The sequence below is a fragment of the Osmia bicornis genome, chromosome 2 (genome assembly GCF_907164935.1).
Source record: "Osmia bicornis bicornis chromosome 2, iOsmBic2.1, whole genome shotgun sequence".
Classification (NCBI taxonomy): domain Eukaryota; kingdom Metazoa; phylum Arthropoda; class Insecta; order Hymenoptera; family Megachilidae; genus Osmia; species Osmia bicornis.
Genome location: NC_060217.1, coordinates 8025276 through 8053107, shown reverse-complemented (window position 1 = coordinate 8053107; position 27832 = coordinate 8025276). Strand labels below are relative to the sequence as shown.

The 27832-nt window shown below is 33.7% G+C and overlaps 1 protein-coding gene across 1 annotated transcript in view; it reads left to right on the top strand.

Annotated features, from left to right (window-relative positions):
* Positions 1-25523, top strand: part of LOC114875648 (division abnormally delayed protein) — a 107671-nt gene extending 82148 nt beyond the window's left edge. The window contains exons 6-8 of the mRNA XM_029186176.2: positions 19566-19710; positions 22566-22773; positions 23352-25523. Coding sequence (XP_029042009.1) covers positions 19566-19710; positions 22566-22773; positions 23352-23461 — 463 coding nt within the window. The 3' untranslated portion in view covers positions 23462-25523. The remainder of the gene's footprint in view (positions 1-19565; positions 19711-22565; positions 22774-23351) is intronic.
* The last annotated feature ends 2309 nt before the right edge of the window (positions 25524-27832 follow it).

Genomic DNA, 27832 nt, shown 5'->3' with positions numbered 1-27832 from the left:
AAAACACTGTAGAGACAAAACAGTATTCACTTTTTGCCGAGGGAAAACAGACACGTACCTGCTGTCGGTTGCAGGCATCGGCACGTTTGATTCTGTTCTTTGTTACGTGTTTGACTTCGAAACCGCAGGAGAAAAATGAAAGTGAAGAAAGAGAGGCAAGAAAAATCGCCACATGTTGCACAATGTGAAGTGTTCGAAGAAGACGATATTCTGCACACGTCACCGTTGAAGAAAGAATAGCTAAATCGCGAAGATGGATAAATAAAAGGGGAGGAACGTGTATCGCGTACGATTTCGTATCGTATCTACGAGGACTTTCAATGCAAACATTCTAATTATCGCAAATAAAATGACACTGTTGTACTTCGTTTTAAACATGCTCGATGAATGGAAACGAGCGAGATCAAAGAGCTTCATTTATACCGAGACGTGACGTTTATCTATTAGGTGCTGTAGAAAGTTCATGCAACTTATAAACACAGACATATTTCGTACGCTATTTAAGACCTCTATCAACACGAGAGTAGTTTCCCTCAATTTTTTTTTTTTTTTTATGAAACAGTTATAACCTTTTAACTGGAGAACCAATGTACCAAAAGCTTTTTTCACGCGTCTCGCCAAATGAATTATAACGAGTTAATTCGTCACGTCCAGTCGAAAAGGCTAAAATTATATCAAGTTAAATTAAATTTACGTGGGTTAGGTTCAAAGTTCCATGACTAGGTTACTCGTCATGTACTCTGGGGAAGGATTTTCCAATGACGAGTTAACTCGTCACCAGTTAAAAAGTTAAGTGTATCGAGTTTAAATTTAGGGAAGTATGTCCCAATGACGAGTTAACTCGACATCCCCAGTTGAACTGAAAAGAAATTGATTAATTATACAATTAACTATGTGTAAAATAAATATATGCACATTGAGGATTAAAAAAGACGTATATTTATAAATTTTCTTTCAATTTAATTTCAAGATCAATTTTAATAAATCTAAAAATTTTGTTATACGTAACAAATTGATGCAAGTTGCAATAAAAATTATAATGAATCACGTGTCGAACACCTTGAAGTATCTGTACAAGTATGATAAATTGAAAGGAACGTTCGAGGCAAACTTGGCAATGGTACGACAGTTACAAAACGTTTATTTTTGTTAACTCTAATTTGCATAAACGTTGGAAAAACACTTGAGCTATAAATTACGGTATATTGCGGTATTAAATTTTAAAATTTAATTGGATATTATTTTAATTCACTTAATGTATATTATTTACAATGAGATACAACAATTTATCTTAATATATTTATATTTTCTTATTCAAGTGACAATAACAAGACGAATTAAGAAAAAAATAAGAAAATTTGTGAGATTGTTCATTTTCCTTATGACAATGGAAAACAACATCACCAATAAATATACTTAATTTAATATTTTCAACATAAATAATACAAGCAAACTATCTACAATATGAAAATCATTAACACTTTGACTGACACAGTAAAAATGGGCATTGCTTTGGAGTATTGAAGTTCTAATTATTAACAATATGAATAATTTCCAAATTTTTAATTTCAAGCTTTTATATGCTATTTTACATTATTTATACAGTAGCATAATTATTTGAAATAATATTTTTCTATTGTTTTCTTTTAATTATTCAAGCATGCCTATGATCCTCCTAGCATTTAACGTGTTAAAGTTATCTAATTAAGAATATATTTTTAAGAGCCATAACATACTCCATTAGTAGGGGAAGAGTTAACAAGCCCTGAAAAATAGCGACAACTTAAATTACCATTGAATTGTGTTACAAATACGACCTGCGTTTGTCACGTTCGAGTCATAAGCTGTACCAGTGGTACGACTCCGTGTTGCAAAGCAAAGGGTTGAGCTGTAAGAGAGAAAGAAGTAGACGATGCTATAAAAGAGCGACGAGGATGGGAAACGAGCGAAAAATAGCATAGGAAATCTTGCGACATCGTGACCTCGTAGCTGAAGCGTTTGGCCACGTTCGCGGCGAACGCATCGGTCCACCTTACATCTCTCTCGATTCCTTTGCTCCGGTTTCACTTCCTCTCTACCGCTTGCACGCGTATGCACAAGTGATTATACGTATTCAACGTATGCATATATAGGACGGAGAGGAAAGTAGGCGACGTCGCGGCGCCCGTTTGCTCTCGTTGCCAGACTCTTTGGCGGCTCGGCGTCCCACAGGCTGCCCCGATTCTCTTCTCCTCCCTCGCAGCCCCTGACCCATCTTCTGATAGTTTCTCGCGATGCTTCCCCTCCGCACCTTCCACCATCTTATTTCTATCGTGTCAGACTGCAAAGCTGCGTTTCGACACTCTATTTGTTCATCCACCCACGCGTTACCGCCTCGGATGACCATTGCAGTAGCTCCGGTTGCTTCTTCGTCTTTCCTTTCATACGTACTATCATTTGTCACAGCGATACGAATCAGAGATTGGTTCATCATTGGGTAGGTTTCTTGCGAAGGTGATGATTATCGTAACTTGTCCGAGTACAGCGTCGAGCATAGGGTTCCCTAGGTAAAATTACATCGTAGAGAAAGGAGAGCCTGTCATTAACATTAGCACATTTATTTGAAAATATTTTATTATTAGTATTTTCTAGTTAGGTGTTATTAATATTTTCTGCATTATTTGCTAATTTTTTTGTTTAAAGGTTTGAAATGAATGATCCTTTGTCTTCGTTCGAAATGAATGACCATATTAATTTACAGAATGACTCGATGTTTATTACGTACGAAGAATGAGTTTGTAGATGCCACTTTAAGACAGACGTTAGTTGTTCGAAAATACATACTGATGCGAACGTAATATATCATTTGGCATGCGCAATACGGCCTTAAACCTTCCTATTTTCGTATTTTACTACGCAGCTATTTTGTGCATCTTATTGCTCCATTTTTCACTTTCGTTGACCTCGTTGTCAGACTTTTCGCTGGCCCACCGTCCTACATATGTACTCTGTTTATTGGTGGCCTTTTTTTTTCCCTTCTTGTTTCCATTGCGTCAAATCAGTACCTCCGCATTGCGGTCTTTTATCGTTCTCCAAGCTCGTGCAATTTTACTTATAAATATTTATTGCACGATTTTTCATTATTACTTGAAATTATGATTCCACTTATTAACCTGTTTTTAACCGTAATCACCATTCAAAGTGCCATACAGAGTAATGAAAAAAATTAGAATAAAAATGAAACTACAAAGCCTAGTTTCTTTGAAAATAATTATTAGGTAGGTGTGCACCATTTCGACATGCTATTGTTTAAAGTGTTGTATAATTTACCTGAATTTTCTCTTCCCTATAAATTCTGTACCAATATTATTTAGTGATTTAGTTTTTTTAATTTAGAGATTTTAATTTTCACAATATTAATATTAAGGTTTAGAAACAAAATAATATAATTGTTAATTATTAAATATTGAAAAATTTAGTATAACGTATAAAACTGAAAGGTACGAATACCAAAGTATTTAAATAATAATTTTTTCCCCGCGTAAACGTTTATGTGCAAGTAGTGGGGCGTGCCACAGACCTATATATATGGGGCCCTCTTCTCTACATGGTCATTCTCCCTCGGGATGTCTAGAGGGAAGGATGGGAACCCGGAGCATCACCGTTTCCTTCGAGAAGCCTGAATTGATCGCGAAGGGTACTTAGGTACAAATTTTCGTATGCTACACAAACTTTGAATAAGATTGCGTTAGAGTTGATTATTCAGAGTTCAAGTATTTGCTATTAAAGTAAATATATAATCGGAATAGTTACATACTTCACAGATCACATGATAAGTATCTTCAAGAAATTTCAATTAACGATGTGAAGTATCGGGTCAGATAAATTAAATTCAAATCGAAACTTCTAATTTTTACTAATAATCAATTCGTTTGCATTGGCTGATTGTTTAAATGTTTAGTGAGTGAAGCTATCAAAGAGAACTGAAGTACCTGAACTACCTGAAGAGAAAGATCTATGTACTTTCAATTACGTACTTCGCTTATTTCTCCCTTCGACCTAGAACATCTTTCACACTATGTAAACGATTGTAATACGAGTTTTCTGCTTGAAATTTCCTTGCAAGAATTAATATTTATATGATATTATTTGTCACGGAGTATTTAAATCTTTAAATTAAACATCAAATATTAACCCTAAAAACATTTCATGATACCTTTTTATGGTTAAAATGAGATTCAATAATTGCGTTATTTAATAAATGCATGAAAGTAATAAAATAATATCATAATTGCACTTAATATGTACATGAAACTTTCCCCAATAATATATGCAATCAATTTCAAATTAATTGAAACCCATAAGAATATGGTAATCATAACTAGTTTTATTTCGTTGATTATGCAGAAAAAAAACTGGAAATTAGAAATCAGCCCACGAACGTGATAAAATTGATCGGTTAGTTGTTCAGGATGTCATTAATTCAGAAATGAAGCAAGTAGCAAGCGTTCGGTTAATGCAAATCACTTAGATAAGGATGATCGAACAGATTATCCTACGACATCGACAATTATTATAAATAACAGATGTACTGTTGGCAAGGCTGAGTTGCATAAAAAGTTGCAAGTGACAGGTTCCTTCGATAGCTATTATTTTCTACCATTAATCGGTGTTATCTTATTAAATCGCCTGTAGCAGCTTCAATTAAAAATTTACGCTGTCCGACCTGTAATTGTGTGAAGAAATCCATGAAGTAGTACAACAAAAAGTTGCTAGTGAGAAGTAAACAACACAGTAGATTGGTTAGTTTATACAGGATGTCCACGTTAATTCGTGTCAGTCCTGTTTCACAGTTAAGTAATAAATTCTAACATACATGGTTTTCACAATAAACAAAAGAAAAATAGTATTTAACGAAAAAGATTCGTTAAAAACTTTGCTATCAGTCTTAACACAAAAATATTGATATCAATTATTGGAAACTATTTAATAGAAAAATTGATGGTAGGTGTTAAATAAGAAATATACTTTTTATTATTTCAAATTATATTTTCTTTTTCAAAATTAAAAAATAACATGTGATTATGAATTCAATCTTTTTTATTTGTAAAATAAATAATTAAAAACAAAAACTCGGTTTTATTAATCAAATCGAATTTAATTACCAATTTTAATAATACACGGATTGTTCTCTAAGTAGAAAAGCTCACTTTAATTTGATAAATTAAAGAACGATTTAAATTCAATAAAATGTTCGTGAATAGAAATGCGAAAGGAATGCTGAAACATTTTTATGCATCGTAGTGAAGAGCAGCAAAAAGTGATGGATGGTATGTCAACATTCCGTTCATTTATCTCCGAAAATTTATGGCTTACTTTTCTCGTACATTTTTATGTCTACAACTAGCGTAACATCGTGTTGAAAAATATCTCCCTTCATTTTTAACCCGTATGTTTTAAAGTTCAAAGCTGCCTGTATAAATAAGTGATTTTATTAATTTATAATTTGACATACGATCAATTTGCAGCTAATTAAAAATTAAGAAATATCAAACATGTAACAAATTATCAACCCAAAAGAAATTAGTAGTGATTAATTTAAAATTTAAAATTTTATATTTTAATTATCTTCTGTTACAATAAAAAATTTCAACAATTTTAACAAGATGCATAAAATAGATTTCTTTCATTTTTTTTTTTTTTTGAATAAATTTACAAACGCTTGCAAAGAACTCTTTTCTTTTCTTTGTTATCTTTTCGAATTCCACAATCTTCTTTTATCGTGTTTCGATCTGATTCTGCAATACCTTACGCGAGGATACAAGAGATGTTCCACCGTTCGATTGGTTCCATAAATCTTGGAACCTCTTTCGTTCTGAGATTATATTCTAACCTTTCGGTGAGAAAAGAGAGATAGAGGGTGATAAAGGTACGCGAATGGCAGAGATGATTCTCAATCTTGTTAATAGTATGGTAATTGTCACGTGTAATCGTAAATCTTCTAAACGATGTTTTACTGGTAATAGCGTTACACAGTAGACTCTCGTTTATATTTCCACGTGAGCGATTTGACCTTCGCACAAATTTTCGTGTGCCACTCTTTCACCATCATGTCCTATGAACATGTTACACTTTTATCTCCCTTTTTTACCTCGAATTGAAAATTCGGAAGCTTGACAAATTTTCTGTCCCCATCTGCGGCAATATAACGAAAGTCTACTATATTACATACTTGGAATATTAATAAGAGAAAATTAATTTCTAATTAAAGGAATAAGATAAAACAATTATTTTAATTACAAATTTTTTATTGTAAGATGTATTATAAAAAAAAAGAAACAGAAAATCGATCATTAGTTCACTCGACACAGTGATTGAAACTGTACCAATAAATGAAATATAACAAATTAATATATTTTATTTATTAATTTTCTCTTGGTATTTGAATATTTTACTGTGAAAATTAATAAAAACTGAATATCGAGAACAATAGCTTTGTTTTTTATATTCAGTATATTACTTCAGTAGTTGATAAATTTTATAATTAAAATTTGTACCCCTTTTGATTTTACTATTGAATAAAGGAAAACTTCAATTATTTCCGTAAAAACTTTGAATCTATTAATAAAATGAATAAAGCGATATTCTTGAAATATAATTCATAGCAGATGCCAGTTTCGTGTTGCTTCGTCTGCGCAGAATTCACTGTTCATCCCCTTTTCGTGATATCTTTCCTCCCTGTAACGCCTTCGAATTCGTTCAATAAATCTTGCGGACAGCCCCGCTCGTTCCAAGATTATTCACAGATCGTTCAATATATAAAAAGAAACTGTCGACGCCAACAGAAAGTGGAATCGGTTAAACGAAAAAGAAAGAAAGATGGCCTATCGTCACGTTAACTATTGTATAATGGTAACCCCTGGATTCCTATGGACAAAATTAATCCAATCAATTACCATATTATCGCGCATAATATCATTTGTTTCATTTAGCGACAATTCATTTCGTTGGTAATGGCTATAATAATTGTTTGTCGTCGATAACAAACGCTCCTCTATTGAATTACCTGGACAAATGCAAATGTGTAAATAACGTTCCAGAAATACTGGTTAGACCATTCAGCAATGGGTTGAAATTGTATTATGGGGTTGTACACGTAATGAGTTTACGTTTACTATTGTATAACAGTAAAAGGGTAGGTTATTTTCTTTTTTAATAGAAATGGTTACAATCACTTTTTGGAAAGTGATATTATTATTATTAGAAAAACTATTTAACCCTTTTATTACTATGAGGAGTTACAAAAATCTAAATAGTAGATACATAATGGAAATTATTTTTATATTAATATTTGTGCAAAATAATTCCTATGGCTGCATAGAAATTGTTAAAATAAATAAAATATTTTCTACCGTTAGTAAAGCTAAGGTTACTTAGCAGATCTCCCAGAAAAGCTCTCTAATATTCGAATGCATATGAATAAATCAGCTCACGTATTTTCATGAAATCTTCTTTCACCAACTGCCATAGAAGGAGCAATTTACGAAAAAGATCCCCTTCTTTCTATGACCTGAGGTCGTTCAATTTGCCGCTCCTCTTCAGGATCGTTCGATTCGCAACGGCCCTCGCCTCGCCTCGGTTCGATTCAAAGAATGCATCGTCCGTGTTTCCCACTTTGTTCGATGAAACTTGGCGGGCGGTTTTGCTCGCGGGGAATTATATTTCTTGGATTATTTCGCGCGAAGGGAGCAGGGTAAAACGTTGGGGCGTAGGAGGGAGAGAAAGACAGCCCCGAAGGAAGATCGAATCGAATTACGTGGAGGGCCGAGAAAGGCGGTTTCACTTTTCCCTCGATTGGCTACGAGGATTGAATCGTGGAAAGCTTCGGGCTTCCTCGTCCGATCGAATTTCATTTAGATTTCCAATGCGAGATGTTAGATGTCTGCTCCGAGGTTGGTGGCACGCGAACAGCATTCCTGTCTGCGCGGTAATCGTCCGCGATTTATACGACACTGTCCAGTCCAGCTTTTCGAGTCTGCCAGACTAGTTTCTCGCTTCCAGCTAGTACACGGAACAGGTGGCCCTTTTTCTAGATTCTAGACGTACCTCGTTCTGTCGTAACCCTTTCTATCTCTCCATCTTGGAGATTGTCGGTCGGTTTCTTGTTCGTTTAAACGCGAGCCATTAATATCATTACAGTCTTTGCATGCGAACTTTGGACTTGTACTCTTTTATTTTTGTAATTTTCTGAAATATTTTCTCTGCTTTGTTGATTATTTGATTTTGATTATGTTTAGTGATAATCTAATCACTTTTTTAGATTCTTAATTAATTTCTTGTTTAATTACCTTTTCACTATGTTACTTTTTTTTTTTTTGAATTTCTTAATTCTTAAAAATATTAATTTCTTCGTACTGTTGTATAACTACGTATTTTATTTATATTCAGAGGTGCTTCGATCTTTCGAAATTCTAGAAATTAATTAAACAGCTGGTGATTTGAATGGATATGGTATTCAATGGTCGATTTTGAAATATCGAAAATCCAACACGATTTGATTATCAACATAAAGGTATCGAAAAATAGTACTTATGCTACATTAAGTTCAGAATTTAACGAAAATTCGTACGTAAAGCTCTCATTAATATGTTTGATACAAAATGATTGGATATTAGTTGTAACGTACAATGCATTGGAGCTAAATTCGTGTACCTATTATTCCTTCACCGAGTTCAATTAGAATGTTCTGCAGCAATAGTAATTGGTAATATAATACAACACGCAGATACAGCACAGCTAATGAACGTCCAATTTAGTGTTTGATAAATTTTGATCAGAACTTTAAAAATGAAGCGTGTGTTGAACTGAAATTAGCAACTGCAATCAATTAAAAATTAAACTGAATAATTTTTAATAATTTTTAGTTCAGGTAGGCCCACCCTACCTAGTTATATCAATGTTTTTATTGAATAACAATAATCCAGTAATAAGAAAAATCCGAAATAGGCAGAATAAAATATTTTCCTTAAAGAAATATCACTTGCTTAAAATTAAAAATCACTGACGAAACAATATGTTTGTAATTCGCTAAATGCCAAATATTATTTGAAATGAAAAATTTTCCTTTAAATTCGTAATATTTTTGCACTTTTTCGCGTTAAAGCTTTTCACCAAAAATGCTTTCAACGACGATACAGCCTGCTGTTATGCGTACATTGAAAGCGAAATTTCAAATAATGGAGGACGAAGATAAATTGTACCTTTCCGTTCGATTGCTGTCGAATTATACATTTATCATGGATCGAAAAGTGTTCTAAATAAAGAGGTGTTTGCAGGATTCGAAAGTATCAATCGCGCGATACAATCTTTTGTGAAAAAGCATCAAATACGTTGTCGTCTGTTGAAAGAAATACACGACGCTGAATAATCGCGGGTCACAGCAAATAGAATGGATAAAAAAGAGTAAAACTGTGAAACAAATCTCCCCTCGTAATTCTACGAACACTTATCTTTATTTTGCTCCATGCAACAATGTGGTGATTGATTTTTTGTTAGTTTTAATTTGATTTTATAACATATTCATTGTATTTTTTATTCGAACATTTGAATCATTATCAATTAAGGATGGAGAACGATAATGGTAGATGAAATATTCATCCGGTTCCAAGACTTTGATTTATTAAATTACTTAATAATAACAGAATTGATGGTGGAGATAACGATCAGAATGTTACATTATTCGTAGGTAGAAATGCTATATGTGGAGTTTCTAATGGTACTAATCAATTACTAAACTCTTTAATTATTAAATTATTTACAAATGCATGAACAGTAGAAATAAAATTGTAAATTTGATTATTTTTAATTCATGAACCTGGAATTCTTAACTCCACACCATTCTTGAGGCAGAAATAACATATGAGATATCAATATCTAATTGATCATTTTGAATTGTATATTGGAATTCTTTTTTGACACACATTGTTGTATGAATATAAGTTAATTGAGGTAGTTTTTTCAGTCATCTCTTAGATAATTTACGGTAGAAAGAATAATAATGATTGTAGAATAATAAATTCACTCTGGAATTTATAATCTGCTCATAAATTCATAGTGAATTAATTTATTTTATTTATCTTCATTTGTCTAAATCTATTAACTGCTTACCTTTAAATTAATAGATATCTAAAATCTTTGTGTAAATTCATACGTTCAATAATTTTTTGAAACTTTGAAATAAAGAAATTTTGGATTGAAAAATGGAAAATCGACACTTATTTCTTAATATCGCTTGAAAAATAAATCACTTTGTCCAAGAAACCTGGAGCACCCTGTACAATACCTAGTACTATCAATATATTCCAGAAAAAATTAAACAAATCCTTTAATCGATCGCGTTGCAAGGCTAATATTCGTGCAAGTCACCGGATGATTGGCTGTAGAAGAAAGGCGAAAAAAAAAGGAGATCGTGAGAGCTAGAAAGAGTAATCATCGTCCGGGTTGGTTGGTTTCGGTGTGACGTTTGGCTTAAAGAGCCGCCGCCTGCTCGTTGATTAATAATCCCGTGGGCGCAACTTGCACACCCTATCCTTCTTTCATCCTTCTCTCACCTTATTTCACCCTTACAAAACTTATCCTCTTCCATTCTCTCCTCTCCTTCGTCGTTCATCCCTTTCGATCTTTTTTTTTTCTTTCGCAGCTCTTTCAGAACCTCCCTTCCCCGAACCTTCCTGTACGTGCCCCTTTGCTATGCCAAGATTTTCTCGTGGAGGTCGGTCGTCGTGAAGCGGGGTCATCGGGATCGAAGATGAGCAGTTAATTACGTGGAGTGTCGTTAATTATGACGGAAAGGAATTCGGGTTCTTACTGGTGCCTTTGTAGCAAGGGGTGCCGTCTTCGCGCTTGGGTGGCATCGAAAGTCTCTCTAGTGTTAATATACCAGGCGAAACGATGAGAACTATTCGTAAATGAGCTGGAAACACTTGAACGGTGATCCACCATGAGAGTCACGCAATTGGAACGAATGCAGGGTGTCTCAATAATCGAGGTGCAGTGGGGATGGACGATGATTCTATACGAGAAAATATTAAATTAAAAGAAATTTTGCTTCCAAATCACTCGAATTTAATAATAACGCAATTGAAAGATTACCAGAAATATAACGAACAATTATTGACCCAAATGGTACTTCATTCGATTGAAAATTGCTATTTGATAAATTTTAATAGACAATTCTGTAGGGAGAAAATGTGATGATTGGGTATTTAATTACCAGCCTAATAAATTGGAATTGTGAAATAAAAAACACTGATAGAAATTTATCAATTTTTATGCTAAATGTAAAAAAATTCCTTAAATCTTAAAAGTTAATAGAAATTACGTTGGATCATAATTAGGTATTTTATGTGATAATTGTCTCGAATATAATGGTTCGGTGATTGCTCAATCCCAGCCGTGAAGACTGTCGTTTAAACGCAAACAGAAAGTAAACACGTTTCATTATAATTGGTGCAAAAATGAAGTTATACATTTCGGAGATTAATCTTCGTCTGTGATAAATGCTACTTGCGCACGCTATTCAGAAGTAGCAAACCGTAACTATGTTTCGTGATATATGTTTCATAAATTTTAACTCTACTAAAGTAGAAAGCAAGCATTGTGCGCGCTTGTGCAACGGTTTTCTACTTAAATTGCATGAAATATGCAAAACTCGGCAACATTTTCTGAAGAATAACTTACAATGATGATATTTTTAAAATCTCGAAAATAAATTATGTTGTTCTCATATTTCTTAACTGCATTTTTTAATTTCAGTAATTTTACATTACATTTTTTTAGATAATCATAAAATATGGATCAAATTTTTAATTCAGTCATCTTAATAATTATTATTTCCTGTGAAATAATGATCTTAAATTATTCGTGCAACTTCTGTTAAGTGTAATTATCAAACCTAAAATGTTGCCATTTGATAATAAACGTACAATTTTAATGAGCTAAAAAGCATACACACAGGATGTGTGTTAAAACAGAAACAAATTTTCGCCAAGCTGCGACTTAAAATATGCGATTTAAACTCCAATTAACTAACCATTTCTGTAATAGATGGGTAGAAGTTGAAACTTTAAGTTTGAAATGGAAATAATTACTCACAGTCAAGGATAAATTTTAACATAAATACAACGTATTATCATTATAATAATATAATTCTTTTGTTAATTATAGCTGTTTAGTTTGCAGATAAAACATTATTTCAAGCAGAAAAAGCAAACAATAAAGTATAATTCAAATTAAAGATACTAAATTTTTATTTTATAATATACATCAATATTTTATAAATTCATCAAATATGATACTTAAAAGATATTATATATTTTTTTAATTAATATAGAATAAATTAATAAATAAACAATATAATTAATTTTAAGGAACTGAAGAAAGCTGGTCAAAACATTTTTTCTTGAACATATAATAAAATTTCAATTTCTACAAAAAATGTAGCCACTTAGTTCTTGCACCTAATCCTTCGATCAGTCTCGTTATTTTTCTAACAGATCTTATATGAGAAGAGTGTAATTTGTAATTAAATATCATAGGTCAATCTCGAATAATCGATTTCAATCGGATTATGAGTTAGTATAATTCATTTCTTTCCCGTTAGAAATTTGGGATTTTGTACATCGTGTCTGATATCGTGTGTATAGTTTGCTTGGCAAACTATTAGCAAGATTTAGTCTTTCATCGTGTATCGAAACTTCACCAACGAGCCTTTTGCAATGGCTGCAAATGCAACGGTGATACCTTTCATCTCGGTGATTGAAGGTTGGCCAGGTTGAAGAAAGAACCAGCTTTCTGCAACTGTTCCGATTCAGGTAATACCTGTTTCCTGCTTTTAGCAGGAAGATTCGAACGCAAATTTGGGCAGGGCAAACAACATTTCCAGGTCATGCAAGCAGCAGGCAATTACTTTCCGGGAATAATGGAGGATAATCTTGGATCTGATTTAATTATTCAGTGAAGAGAAGTTCTTGTCGTCGTCGTTATCACCTCAGAATAGTTCCATTGTTACTGTTGCTAATAATTAATAATGAATTAGGAACGATGGTACTTGATAATAAATTATGATGTTCAATTATAGCTACACGAAATCTCTATTACGAGGATTCAGTTGTCCTACAGTGACTTTATCATTCGCTAAAATCATGCTGACATTTCTCCCACAATATTGGGGAAGCTGTCACAATACGTCGGGGATTATTCGGGTATTACGCTTGAACGAGATTAATGTTTCTTACGTGACCCCTCGAGAAGCTATAGAAGTCGAGTTCAGCCATAAGATGTATTCAAAACAATATGAACTGTCATGGGAATCGCCGATGATTGACGCTACAAATTCAATTTCATCAAATTATTAGCAAATGAAAAATAATGGAAAATTTTTGATTACCATTCCAAATTTAATTTCAATTTTACATCTATCTTCATTTTCATTTGCGATAGGTATTATTTTTTAAATTTATAAAAGCCTAAAATTGTATAAAATTTATACAAAAGTTAATTAATTTTTTTCTTTTATTAATGTTGCATGTTCCTAAGATTAATTGCAGTGCTTTCATTAATCAATGTATGAATTTTATAATGTATAGTTAACTAAAAATAGGTTGCATTATGCAACTTTGCAGAAACGCATACATGTCGATCGATTTCCATGAAGTCGAGATAGCACATGCTTTACGTTAGATTAATATTTCAATACCGTCGGTGGCGAGGCTCAGACACGTTATTCGAGCCACTTTGAAAACCCTGGATCTCCGCCTTCGTGTATAATTCAAAAGGTCTCTCCATTGGTTACGAATCACAGATCCGAGCATCTCACTGCTGGGAAATTCGTGAATTAAAGCAAATGGAATTACCTTATACACCGGGATGACGTTGTGGTTGCTATTCTGGTTAATTGCTAATCCCGTAAGTGTTGCCAATGATATTTTACACTGTTTTCAAACCAGCCCGAAATATTAGATTATTTCAGGACATTGGCAGGCTTTCGAAACACTTTGTCATTTATTTGATTTGAGGAGAGAGCCCCAATTTTAATTTAATTTTTTATTTTATATTATTTTCGTCTTCTAAATTTTCCACTGTTCTTATAAAAATTATTAATATAGAATCCAAAATTTTCTCTACACTAATATTATGATATGAAAGCAATTTAACTTTGACGTATGCCAATATTACTCAATGTCAGTGCTGTTAAAGTTTCTCCAATTTATGGTACCAGAAATAGCAGATTTTGAAACGTGAAAGGTTTGACATAGAAGTATTGCAAAATGACACGTATGGCACATCGTTTGAACCTTAAGATTCCCCTGCAGTGCCATTTTTCCCAGGGAAACCTATTCTGTGCTTTACATCCTTAGGTACAAAGAATTGCACATATGTGCTAACAACAGAGGAAAAACGGTGAACACGGTGGCTATTACGTTTGCATATTAATCCATCGTTGAAATTCGAATGAAAAGAAAGCCAAGGTTCGCTTCCATCGCGGCGAACCAGTTTTTTATCGGGTTAATTCACTTCGTCCTCGTAGCAGGATGCAAGTGATTTCGCATCGTCGGCGAATTATGCTTGTTAACGACCGAGAGATCGAACGTGCAAGGGAATTCAATCGAAGAACTGAAGAAAAAAATTGGAGGGATGGCCTGCGATTGACACGAAGGGGGAAAAGAAAATATAGAATAGCACGGGGTCAAAGGGTAAGCGAATGCTCGCTGAACCCGGAACGTTCACAGAGCGGAAATGACAAGCCGAGAGACGTGTACGGGTCGTGTTTAACGGGACAGGATTCCCGAGAATACTCGACATACGAGAAAATTGACTTAATTAGCGAGCAGAATGATAGCGCGGACCGTATGAATGAATTATGAGCTGAAAGGAAACGTTTTGAAGCTGTATTTCAGTTTGAAATTCTGTCCAAGTATAGATTCGAGATCAGAGTTGGTTTAGCAGAAAGTTTCATTTATTTTTTTTTTTTTAATTTTCTGTGAATTTAACATATTTTTCGTAAGAAGGATTTTTTGTCTTTTTGGTAGAAGGCCTTCAAAGTTAGGTTTGAAAGAATAATATTAATTCATACAATAATTCAATTGTCTGAAATATAAAAGTTTATAGTTTCCTTTAGTAATTTTAAACTTAAATATTTTTCCGGCCTTTTGTGTATTAATAATTATTGTCATTATATTTCTTCAAGAAATGAATTTTCTAAATATTTATTTGCATAATTACATTTTTTATTTGAAAAAGCATAATTTATATTTAGAATTTCTTGTCCAAAGAGAGAAATGAAAATAGAAATTAATTTTTAATAGTCTAATTATGAGAATGATCCCTTAAAGGCAAGAAAAGAATATTAAAGGAAATACAATGCAACCGAACTTATTAGTCAAATGGAAGCTAGCAATAAAATGATTTATACGCTTTCAAACGAATAAATGAGACAAAGGGAACACGAAGGTCAGCTTCATAATGTATATATTATAATGGAAAAGCAGAGGCAAAAGGATTGTAAGAAAGTAAATTAAGAAGCGGAATCTTATAGGAGGAACACCGTTGAGGAGGAAATGGCGAAGGTGAAGTACACGGAAAAATGCCTTACAAAGTGAAGAGTAAAATGCGAAATGAAGTATGAGCAGGAAGAGGCGAGCAAAGTAAGACGGATGCGAGCAAAAGGGAAAAGAAATATATATAGGATAGAAGGTTGCCTCTGTGAATGGTTGGCATTGAGCAGCATCAAGAAGTGCAGCTGCAACGAGACGCTTGCATAAAATGTTTCCCTGTTGATTCTTTATGCATTTTTCAGAATTATCTGCTTCCAGTGAGAAACTAAGCGTTAAATTGAAAAAATTATTCGCTTATTGCCGATTGAATCAGTTATACATTACATTAAAAATATATATTATCCATTAATTAAAATGAAATACAAAAATTTGAATTTTTTAAAATTATAAATCTTATATTTTCTCATTGAAATTTGTCAAATCAATATCGTATTGAATTCCTTTATTAACTAGTATCGTTTTAAATATTTTACCAAATTATCAATAACGATGTTTAAAAACACTTATACTTCATACATAGAACGAAAAATATTGTTTTATTTTTTTCTATTCAATTCACAAAATTTATTTAAGCTTATTTTAACAAATACTGGTACCATCTAATGAATACAATATTTTTTAATAATCTTCTCCTGGTGACTCTAAATATCTTGCTCCCTCCCTTCAATATCAATAACGAATTCATCTAATTCAGCGTAATCTATCATTTACATAACGTTGAATCAATCACGAACAAATAGTAGGCATAAACAGGGACGCTAATGAGACGAATGAAATTCCAATGAAATTCCATCGCACATTTATCAGTGGCGGGTACGAAAGAGCGTTCGATCGATCATTCTTCAATTTAATATTAATTTGCACGGGTAGAAACGAGTTGGACCCGCGAACGATCGATCAACGCGTTGCCAGAAGGTTTTTTCATTTCGCGGACGAGTAGGGGAAGAAAAGGAGAAAAGCGGGGAAAAGAAAAATCAAGGGAAAGAACGAAAGAGAGTAACGATCATCGGGGGGACGAAAGGATACAAAGTAGACAGGAATGCGAAAGAAGAAGAAGAGGATCGTAAGAAGTAGTCGAATCGTCGTGATTAATCGGCGATGAACGAAGAAACACCATCCGTACGGTGGCGGACTAATGAATGGCACGCGATGTATTCTATGGGAGCGTGCGCTTTCAAAAGTGATGATCCGAGAATAGCTAACGCAAATAGAATGGCCGCCTCTCCTTCCTATCTCGTTCGCAGATAATTCTTCCCCTGTGCTCTTCTTTCCTCGCGAACATCAAGCACGCGACCAATCACGCCATTGCATACTGAGAAAGTCACTAAGTACATGTAAGTACAGGGTGCTCGGATTAACTTGCGGCAGTTCCTGTTATTTCTTTAACCCTCGAACGGCGGACCAGGGAGAAAGTTCCAATGTGTTTTATATCATTTTCATTTTCTAAATTTTCCACTGTTCCTTTAACAATTTTTCAAAAAACAAAATTTATTGTTAGTCACTTCTATAAAATATACAATGCCACATTAAAAGGATTAAACTAAACACACCAAAAGGTCTACTTATAAGTTTTAAGAAAAGTTAAATTTTAAATTATCATAAGTTTTGTTGTTTGACGAATAATTTTAAAAAATTTATTTAAAAGAAAAATCACAATATTTTATTACTTTCCTCGTAGATAGCCATGACTAAAGAGAGAAATTAATGGAACTGCAGATTTCTGTTTAAAAGCTTTACAGCACTAAATGAGAATAAAGTAATGATGATAAATTGCTGAATAAATGAACAGCGGACTTCTTTCTCTTTCAAAATTTAAACGTTACACGCACTTCGTTGAGATTGAGAATATTTAAGACGCTATTTACTATTTCCTTATAGAGTTTTCTACTAATTTATTTATAAACTACGAAGGTGAAATACTAATTTACTTGGGAAAATCGTATATTTGCATATAATATGTATTGCAAAAGCTTCAAACAACTTTTCCTGTCAAAGCTTTGACGTTAATTGCAAAGGGGAAACTATTTTAACGATCAAATACAAGTTCTTTATCAAAGAACTTGTGCAATTAAAAAATTCAAATTTTAACACAAAGTCGAAAATTTTAATTACAACACGTTCATATTTTTTGTTAAAATATTGCATACACATTTTCGTTTATTTTCCTTTTTTAAATTGAATTGTTTATCGAACATGTGGCAACTTTTCGATGAAAACAAATATTTTTTTAATTTCAAAGGCTACCATAAAATAGCAGTTTATATTGCATGCAGCTTTATGGAAATATAAATCAACATTAATAAATAATGAAAAAATTATTTTGTGTAGTTATTGTGAGAAGTTTATTAGATTTCAAATAAATATGTGTAGTACAATGAACGTTGTAAATTTTGATACACAAAGCTATGAAATGAATAAATACGACACGCTTTTATGTGAAATCGCCAATATCAAAATCAATAAAGAAACAATATTACAGATGAGCAAACTGTAATTTTCAATTGTATGAAATTAATAATAAAACTTGCCACAGTCGATACATTATTCATTCAGTTGTAAATGAATTTAACCCTTTATTTCCTAATTGTTTTTATTTTTTGAAAACAAATATTTCTTTAGAAAATAAAAAATACTTTAAACATTTATTTTAAGTCTCTAGAAATAATTTCGATGAACCATTTTTTCAGACACAACTTTTAATATACAACCGAATGGCGCACGCGTTTTAGCATCGATTTTCCATAACAAGTTTCTTGGATTCCAAATAATATTCTCTTGACACGTTAAACGCTTGTCTTAAGTCGGCGCAATTATTACCGCGTTGTTATTCGTGCTCTTGCTGCGTTATTAAAACCCCTATTTGCATGCGTAAGTATATAAGCACACGTTCGAGGAACGATCGCCCTAAGGAAACTTCGAAAGCTGTTACTTCGTAACATATAAGGTACACATAAGCTGCCTTATTGCGAAAAATACCGGGGCTTTCTTTCCCGTATCCTCTGAGAGCTATCGCGTTGAACGTAACACAATTTTCTATCGTTCTCATACACCGGAAGATAATTTTGAATGTTGCAATGAAACTGGATATTTGTTTTAAGAAATATTGGAACAAAAATAGGAAATTTCAGATTTGACACTTTCAATTTACCACCTTACGTTATTAATAATATTTTTCTATTATTTTCTTTCTTTTATTCGAGGAAGTAGTGGTCGTTTCGTGGCAAGCGACTACAGTCGCCCTTAGTAACGAAAGGGTTAAATTCATCGCGATATAATTAGATAAATATCAAGTACCGTTCGCACTCGTTCGATCAGAACCGTTTGAAACGAATGCCGATAATATCTCAGGATTTTGCATTTCAAGCGAATGAACTACGGTGGCGGCGAGCAACGTTCTCCGGAAACGCAAATCCAATTTCCGTTGAACGCAATGGTAATTGGTTAAATATCGAATGCCAAACCGCCTGATATCTAGCGCCATTTCTCTGTCTCCTCCCTTTCGACCGATAAATCCTTCGGTTGGTCTTGTTCTCTGAATGTGCATGCGTATTTTATTAAATTGTGCGATATCGAATGGCCAATTACGTTGCAAGGAAAGTGTGACATAATTTGATGACACAAAAGCATCGTAAAATGGCATTTATGGTATATTAATTTGAAACTTAAAATGTAATGATGATAATTATATAAACGAATCATTGGTGATTATATCGTAAAATGACTGATTGCCAGTTGCAACAGTGGATAATAAGTATTTTAATTCTTTTGTATATTTTTAGTGGATAATTATTAATTAGAAATTGTCCAATGTAAGCATTCATACTGTAATTTCTATTTCAACGCCAAAACAAAAAATACATTTCTCATTTAATGTGGTTCTAATAATTTGATTACCTAATGTAATAGTATATTTATATTAAACTAACTATCTATTCTTAATTAACATCTTCATGTGTTTAATTCTTATTTCAGGTATACAAAGACGGTGGTGGACTCTAGTTTAATGGCGCAACGGTACAACCCTGAGTTTACGATAACGACAATGTCACCGACGACAACTTCCTACGGCAATGCGAACACTAGCGTGCTCATTGACCAATTGAGGCACATTAATCAGGTGAGTCCACGTCCAATTGTAATTTGTTCCTCAACTCAGCCTTGGCTAGCCTTGTTTCTGATTGAATTGTGTCTCTCGTTCACATCCTGTTTTTAACTTGCATTTCAAACCTACTGAGATGAACAATTCGTGAAATTTAGTTAAACAATTTTCTTCGTGTATCCTGAATTCTATTTGGTGGTAGATTTAACAAATGGATTAATTAATAGATAATGTTATTCTGACAAGGGTTTATAATAAGTTTAAATACAAAGTTCAAATAAGCCACTACTAATTAGTAAAATTTGATGGATGCTATAAATAAATATATAATTCATTATCGGTGCAAAGTAAACATACATAATTTAAATACATAAATAATGTATAATAATAAATTGTAACAGTTATTATGAATTTCTATTCCAAATGCAAATTCTTACTGTCAACCCCAACTTGCTGCATAACACGGTAAGTCGGAACTGACAGTTTATTGTCTGAAGCCTGGCGACAGCAAAGGGTTAATAAGACATTTATCGTATGCTAATAGAAACAGATATTCCAGGAGGTTTTCAAGTGCGAATGGGTAGCAATTAGTTTCGAAGTTAAATTAATCCGCGTAGCCGTGCGTAATACGTATGCACGTAATAAGGATTTCATTAATTACCGATTTCGCGAAGCGGAAACTTGTCTCGATCCGATTTGGTAAACGTAATATATCACTGAAGTCTGAAACAGATACCGTTTCAACAAATGGAGAAACTATTGGTACTTGCTACTTGACATTTCGATGATTAAATACCTATTACATAAATCCCGAATCTGATCTCAACCAGCCATTTTATATTAAAAATATTACTAAAGGGTACCAGCCTGTTAAATAAATAAACTAATTAATTAAAAAAAAAAAAAAATGAATTATGTAGTTTTTTTTTTCATGAAACTTCAAGCTTTAAATTGATACAGAATAAGCGTTATTTTTCAGTACTTTTATGTCATCAAATTATGTCAGAATTTCAATGTTTCAAAATCGATCACTTGATTTACAAAAATCTATAATCATTAAATTATTGATTACAATTATTAGGTATAAGTTTAAGATTATTTGTTCGGGGACCTTCTAACACGCACCAGCGCGTTAATTCGCGTGTCAAGAAATCAGCCTGGCCACTTCTGGTTGTTGCGTGTGCAACACCTGCACACCTGTCAACTGCAGACATATCGCACCTGTGTAATCCAATTTAAAGTCGTACAGAATCAAAAGAAGAAACGATACGCGTGACAATGTGCGAACTCATGAATGATTTATGAATGAGATAACGTTGCATACTCAAACATTGTTATTCCGTCTCCATTTTTTTTTTCATTTTGCTCTTTAAAATAAATGTTCGTTTCTTTTTATGATCCAGAGTTATTCGTGGAATTGAGCATATATTATACTTACGTGGAATGTAGAAAATGTGAAAAGAAATGTATGAAAATACATGTTATTCATAAGCAACAATGCAATATATGTATATGATATATTGACATATGAACAATATTGTAACTAGTTTATGCTAGACTTAGGTATTTAAGGTATTTCAAACCAAACGTCAAAAAATGTAGAATTACATTGTTTTATTTTTTATTATATGTTTGTATTATAATTGCAAACCACGATTAACTTGTATGGGGAAGCCTCCCACTATTTGCCTTTCGTTTTGAGAGAACCTAAGTAGAACCCATAGAGAATCCTTAAAGTCCAAGTTAAGCCTATCTTAGGCTCTCCCTAGGGCCTAGACTCTTCCTAGGTTCTAAGGTCTTCTTAGCTCCTAAGTTCTCCCTAGGCTTTACATGGGTTCTACATAGGTTCTTCCTAGGTTCTATCAAAATCAAAGGTAAATGGTGAGAAACTCCTACCCCTATATTTATTTTTAACCAAAAGAAGTCTACATTGCACCCAAGTGTACATATATGTATAATGTATTTTAAAAATTCTCAAAAAGTTGTTCTAAATACAAGAAAAAGTCATATCAAAGTCAAACAGAATGTACAGACAGAATTTCCTCAAAAATAAATGATCAAACTTCATTAATATATGTATAAGACACTAATCAAATTTGACATTTCTCATCAATATTCATACAAATAACTAATGAATTATTCTCCAAATGTATCATTAAATCTGTCTTAAAATTCATGACATATTGGCACAAATAAAAATGTATAATTGGACTAAAAAAAGAAATTACATTCATATTCATGCATCTATAATTAATTTTTAAAAAATGAAGTGTCCTATTAAATTTAACAACTTCCACATGAAATATTTATTTTTAGATTAATAACGCGTATGTATTTGACAAACATAGTGATATGCACAGTGATATGTATTTTTTGTGAGTAATTGCACATATAACTCGTGTCTCTTTTTTACTTTGTTTATATTGGAGAGCTATCTGACGCAAATGAACTGGTACGTTGAGATTGCACATTGCGGAGAGCGCAATTAAACGATTTAATTACCCTGACACTTTCAATAGCGCGGTTAACGTTACGATAATCGTTGGATTCCGAATATACGCGGATTCAAATTGTTATCGCATCGAAATTTACTTTATTCGTCAAAAAGGATTCGAATAATTGTTGATCGAAAGGTTTAAACGAGTGGAAGGTAAACAGAAATTTCGTAAAAAATGTACTCCTTTTAATGAGGATGAATAATTCTGTTGCTGTATGATGAGTCCATGACAATTACAATAACAATGAATTAATTGCTCTTCTTCTTAGAAATTGTATATTTTACATTCAACCAAAAATTATGTTATATAACCAATCGAATCGCCCAAAGCTATTGGAACAAGAATTATAAAGTCTCTTCTCATTTTTTTTTCCAGATTTTGCAGTCTCAATTGGCGGCAGCGCCTGACAGTGGAATCCTGCTCGCCGACGAAGCCTTGGATGGTTCAGGAAGCGGTGACAGGCCAATTTGGAGGAAGAATAACAAAGATGGCATCGATAACGATGACGAGGACGAGCATGGTTACGATCGCGATGACGAAGAGGCCTCTGGATCAGGAATGGGCCCACCAGGGGTTACACCAGGTATGCTTTGGAAGTCTTTCTTTCTATCCTTGAATTTTTCCTGCTAAAATTGTAAAAATTTTCTATTTCCATTATTTTGTCTATCCTCTGTGTAAAGTAACGTATACAATGACCCTTTGCCTTTACTTTTTGTTCCGGATAGAATTATAATTTATCATGTAAGAAATGCATTATATTCTATTTCCTGCTTTTTAAGAAAAGGATCAATCATTCCATAGGAATCGATAACCGTATACGTTACCCTATTCGCAGTAGATCCTTATTATATTGCCACATAAATGATTTGGTCTACACACAAATTTTCAAACATACTAGTGCCACTCTACAAAAATAATACACTTCCATCTCTTTTTCCCCTCCAACTGAAAGTTCAGAAGCTTTACAAATTTCCTGCCTTTACTCCCGTTCCGCGGCAATATAACACGAGCCCACAGCAACTATCCTCTATTTTTGTTGGACACCCTCGTACCTAACATTTGCAATCAAGTCTATTCAAGCAAACAATGCATTATCATCTCCTTTATCGAAGCAGAAATAACCTCGACAGAATTGAAAGCGTACGACGCGTTTTGTTTCAGATCCGATGCTGAACACGAATCGCGACAAGCCAATCGCAGCCGGTTCATCGAACGTTCTCGCGTCGTCGATCGTGTTTGCGATCGCGTTCGCGGTACCCGTGATCGCTTAAGCTTCATGAAAATCGAGCGTGAAAGAAGGGAAACGACGTTTCGACGAGCCGCGACCTAGACGTAGACAAACGAGTTTGGAGCCCGCGTCGGCGAACAGGATGATCCTGCTCGACACGAGGGAACCGATCCTCATCCGGATCGTACGAAATCTGCTTGATAGGTATTTTACCGTGTCGCCGCGACTTCCCATAGAAACAACTGGAGATCTGTTTTCGTCGCTCGTCGCTGAGAATCGTGAACGCCGTTGTGCCGATCGATCGAACGGAAAGACTGTTTTTCGTAATAGAATCGTTTTACGCGAACGGACAATTGATTCCTAGGCTATAAAAAAAAAGAAAGAAAGAAAGAAAAAAAAAATGAAAATCAGTACGCGCGAGGATAAAAGATCGTTGGATCGTTTCTAAGCGGCCAGTCGTGCCTAGCTTCTAACGGCCTAACGACGCGTTTATCGTCGACGAGTGGAAGCTTCGAGGAACAACGGGGGAGAGACCGGGCTCTTGTTGTACATTTTGTTGCTCGTGAACGAGGATGGAGAGAAATTTATGTATAAAAAACTCTAGAAAAATCGTCTGAACCCCTGCTCCACGAAGAAAGAACGGTAGGGTAAGAATCGTCGAAGAACGATACGGATTCCTGGGAAGGAAGAAAGTCCTGTTTATCGAAGATACTGGTGGAATTCGAGGAACAAAAGGGGGACATGCGTTCTACGAAATTGAAAGTAATTAGACAAAATTTTCAGAGGATGATCCTCGTAGAGAGCTGGAATGTTGTGTACCGTCTCGTTGGATGATCGAATGGTATTACCTGCTGGAGATAAAATTAACTTCACACCGTTTGTCTATGTTATTAGCAGTGACTGATGATACGTTGCCATATTAACGAAATAGAGATACAAAGGGATTATTGGCCAGACGCGAATTGTAACCCGCGCGTTTGACCGAACCGCGGTCCGTATTTATTAAAATCGCGTACAGAAAGAAAGAGTTTGGATACACTCGTTCGATCGTTGGATGATTGGGGAGGGAGAAACGACCATCCGAACCCCGAGCAATAATCGTGCATCGTTGATACGCACACTCGTTTCGCTGTGAACATTACCGAGAGGATGAGAGAATCGGCATCGAAGTCAAAGTGTTTTTTTTTTTTTTTCGATGGAGAGAAGCTCTACGGTTTCCGTTTCGGTGGCTTTTTAATAATTCAAAGGGACTCCGACTACTGTGCCTCGCGTTCAACGCTGTTCTTCGTCGACGCGTTACGATGTATAGTTTGACGGGAAGGTATAGGGCGGTCGTGAATTATAGCATCGATTCGAGGCAGCTAGGGTGGTGCGCGTCTTGGATCGGTTTCTAAGTGCTATACGGGTGCTTGCACTTAATTTTAACCCTTTAGGTATCGCGGGCTCATGAACGCATCAATTTATTAATTGGCACGTTCAGTTGTTGAAAGTATTTAAATAAGAACTATATAGCGTTTTTGGCAGCCTACGATAATAGCGTAAGGGTTGAATCTTACGATCGCGCTATATCTCCAATCTAACTATACTGGCGACGCAAAGCGTCCTCCTTCGTCACGCATGCCATACCGCAAAAGCTAACTGCCAAAACGCCGATTGAGCGAGGCTCGATTTTAGAGACTTTTATACTGGAGGCAAGCTTCCAGAGCAGACGTGGGCAATTCGATGCCCATAAGTTAGGTATGAGCATCTGGGCAATCGCTTCGGGGCAATGTTTTATATTAGAAGTGGAGGGAACGAGACCGATGTGTTATTCGTGAATGCTTAATACAACGCTGTTGTTCTTCTGTTTCGTGCAAAAACTAACGCGTTTCATTGGCTATTTTCATAATTGAATAAAAATTTATTTATAATTTAATTTATTAACGTGATACAATGTTATCGATCAATTTATTTATAGGAAATTTGGTACCAGAAAACACTATCGGAAATGCAATGAACAATACTATAATGACGAGTTATACAATTTTGTATTTTAATAATTGCATTAAGTTGATGCATCTGTAAACATCATAATTGAATAAATGAAATGTTTAAATTTAACGAGATTTCGGTAATTTTATTTTGTACATATAATTCTATAAAAGAAATAAGCAATTTCTGGTAGGTAATTTAACAAAATTTAACAGGTTGACTGCCCATAATGAAAGTAGCCATACGCATTAACAATTATTAACGAACCTTTCATTTAAATTTTCAAATCGCCACTATTTACTATAGTAATATCTTCTTTGTTCTCTTAATTATTTGACAATATTAAATTATAATTTTAACGCATTAATCAATGATCGAGTATAAAGTGCCATAATTCATATTACCATTTTATCATCATTTTGCCAATCTCAGCATGGCTTGAATTAATTTTGTTGGTAATATAAACATAATTAATTAATCGGCATATAAAGTTTGTTTAAATTAACCGTCTAACATTACATAGTCTAAAAGGTAGTATCTAATCGGTTAATTGGCAAATTGATTGACTGGCAACAGATTTTAAATTGCGTTATACCTAACATACGTTGAAACGTTTCAAGTGCCAAAAGAAAGAATGGTACCCATGAAAATGTCCTAAGCGAGACGTCTAAACTTCGAAGCGGACCTCGATTTTGGCGGTTTGCTTATCAACCAAGAAAAGCGTTTTAGACGTAAGAAAATGTTGAGTGACCTAAGGAAAGTGTCGCCTCGACAGGCCAACTGATTTTGTATAATACATTTAATTCTTTCGGATTTTCGACGTTTAGTGCCTTGTTGAATATCCAACAAAAGTGAGGAGAAAATCATTTGCAGGGTGTCCATAAAAGTTGAATGCAAATTTGTAGAATATTTTGACGAGATTAGGTGGCTGAAAAATGTTTGTACAAACCTTTTCATGAAAAAATTGATTTTACAAATTTAGGCTACTGTAAAAAAATAACGTGAATCAGAATATGTTTCAAAGATCCATAAGTGATAATCTTTGAACGCTTATAACTTTACAATTATAATTATATTATAACTGTATAATTATTATAATTGTAATCGACCATTTGCGGACACAGGTTAGTACGAACATTTTGTATACTTACTTAAGTCCTTCAGCGAACTTTAACCCTTTATGATCGTATATCTACTATTAATTACCATATTATATTTATTATTCAGAGTCGATACTTTCAGTTATGAAATGACTGATTTTAAATATAAAATAAATAATTATTTCTTTTTATCAGAAATGAATTTTATCAAAATAATTTTAATTACAGGGCATTAGTGTCTTACAATTAGATAAATATTATTGCAAAGAATTGATAGCTTGATTTCATACATTTTCAACTTTTACGTACACTCTGTGTTAATACACAATTGTACATTTTGGTGCAACGAAAACTTCCTTGGGTTAAAAGAGGTACTAAAGAGAATCTGGGGGTAGAGACCCCTACCTTGCACGTAGACAGATGGAAAAATACATTATTTCTTTCCTATAGTTACTTTTAGTTATACTGCATTTTGATAGATGCAATAAAATTTGTAGATACATTTAACCAATGCAAGCTTTTGTTGCCCTCGACTGTACATTTCCAATTCGTGTTAAGAAAAGATGTATGCGCGTCCGACCTTCTTTTCCTCCTTTTGTAATTTCTCCTTCTTACTGAAACTCGCCTTAATCCTAGACGATCGTAACTGCTAACTCGATTAATGCTTCTTGAATCGCGCTCGGTTCGAGTTCTCCGGTAGAAATCTAATTTCCACCGAAACTCGGACACATTCGCTAATCGTCGTCTTGGATTGGGTCCAGACTGTTCGAACGCTTACTAAATCTCGACGAGAACTTTGTAACGACTTTTGAACCGAAAGGTGTTTTTTCTTTCTATCGTCGAGCTCATGGTTTATTCCTAAGGTTAATTGTATCGAACAATAAACGATACGCGGGAGAAACTAGTCCATCGACCAGTGCAGATAAGATTAATTTATTTGCCGCGTTCAACGAAACTTTGGCGCACCGATTTCAATAAAGTGATTTGCCGATCAATCGCTTTGTATACAGGGTATGTATTGATACTAAATGATTCTAAATAAAAGAACAAATCGAAAATGTGGAATAAAATTTTGCAATTGAAAGCTTCATTTTTGAGAAAATTAAATTTCAATGTATGATCTTTGTTTCAAAGTCCCAAAGTGGATGATATAAAATGAAAAATTAAATTAAAATCTGGGCTCTCACCATGGTCCGCCATCCGAGGGTTCAGACATTGATCGTAATTAGTATCTAATAATTAATAACGATAGGCCTTCCCCAAATTATACAGATATTTTAATATTTCTGTATTTCATTTGAAAGTTAGATACTTCAAGTATTCAAGTTATCAGAATTATTCGA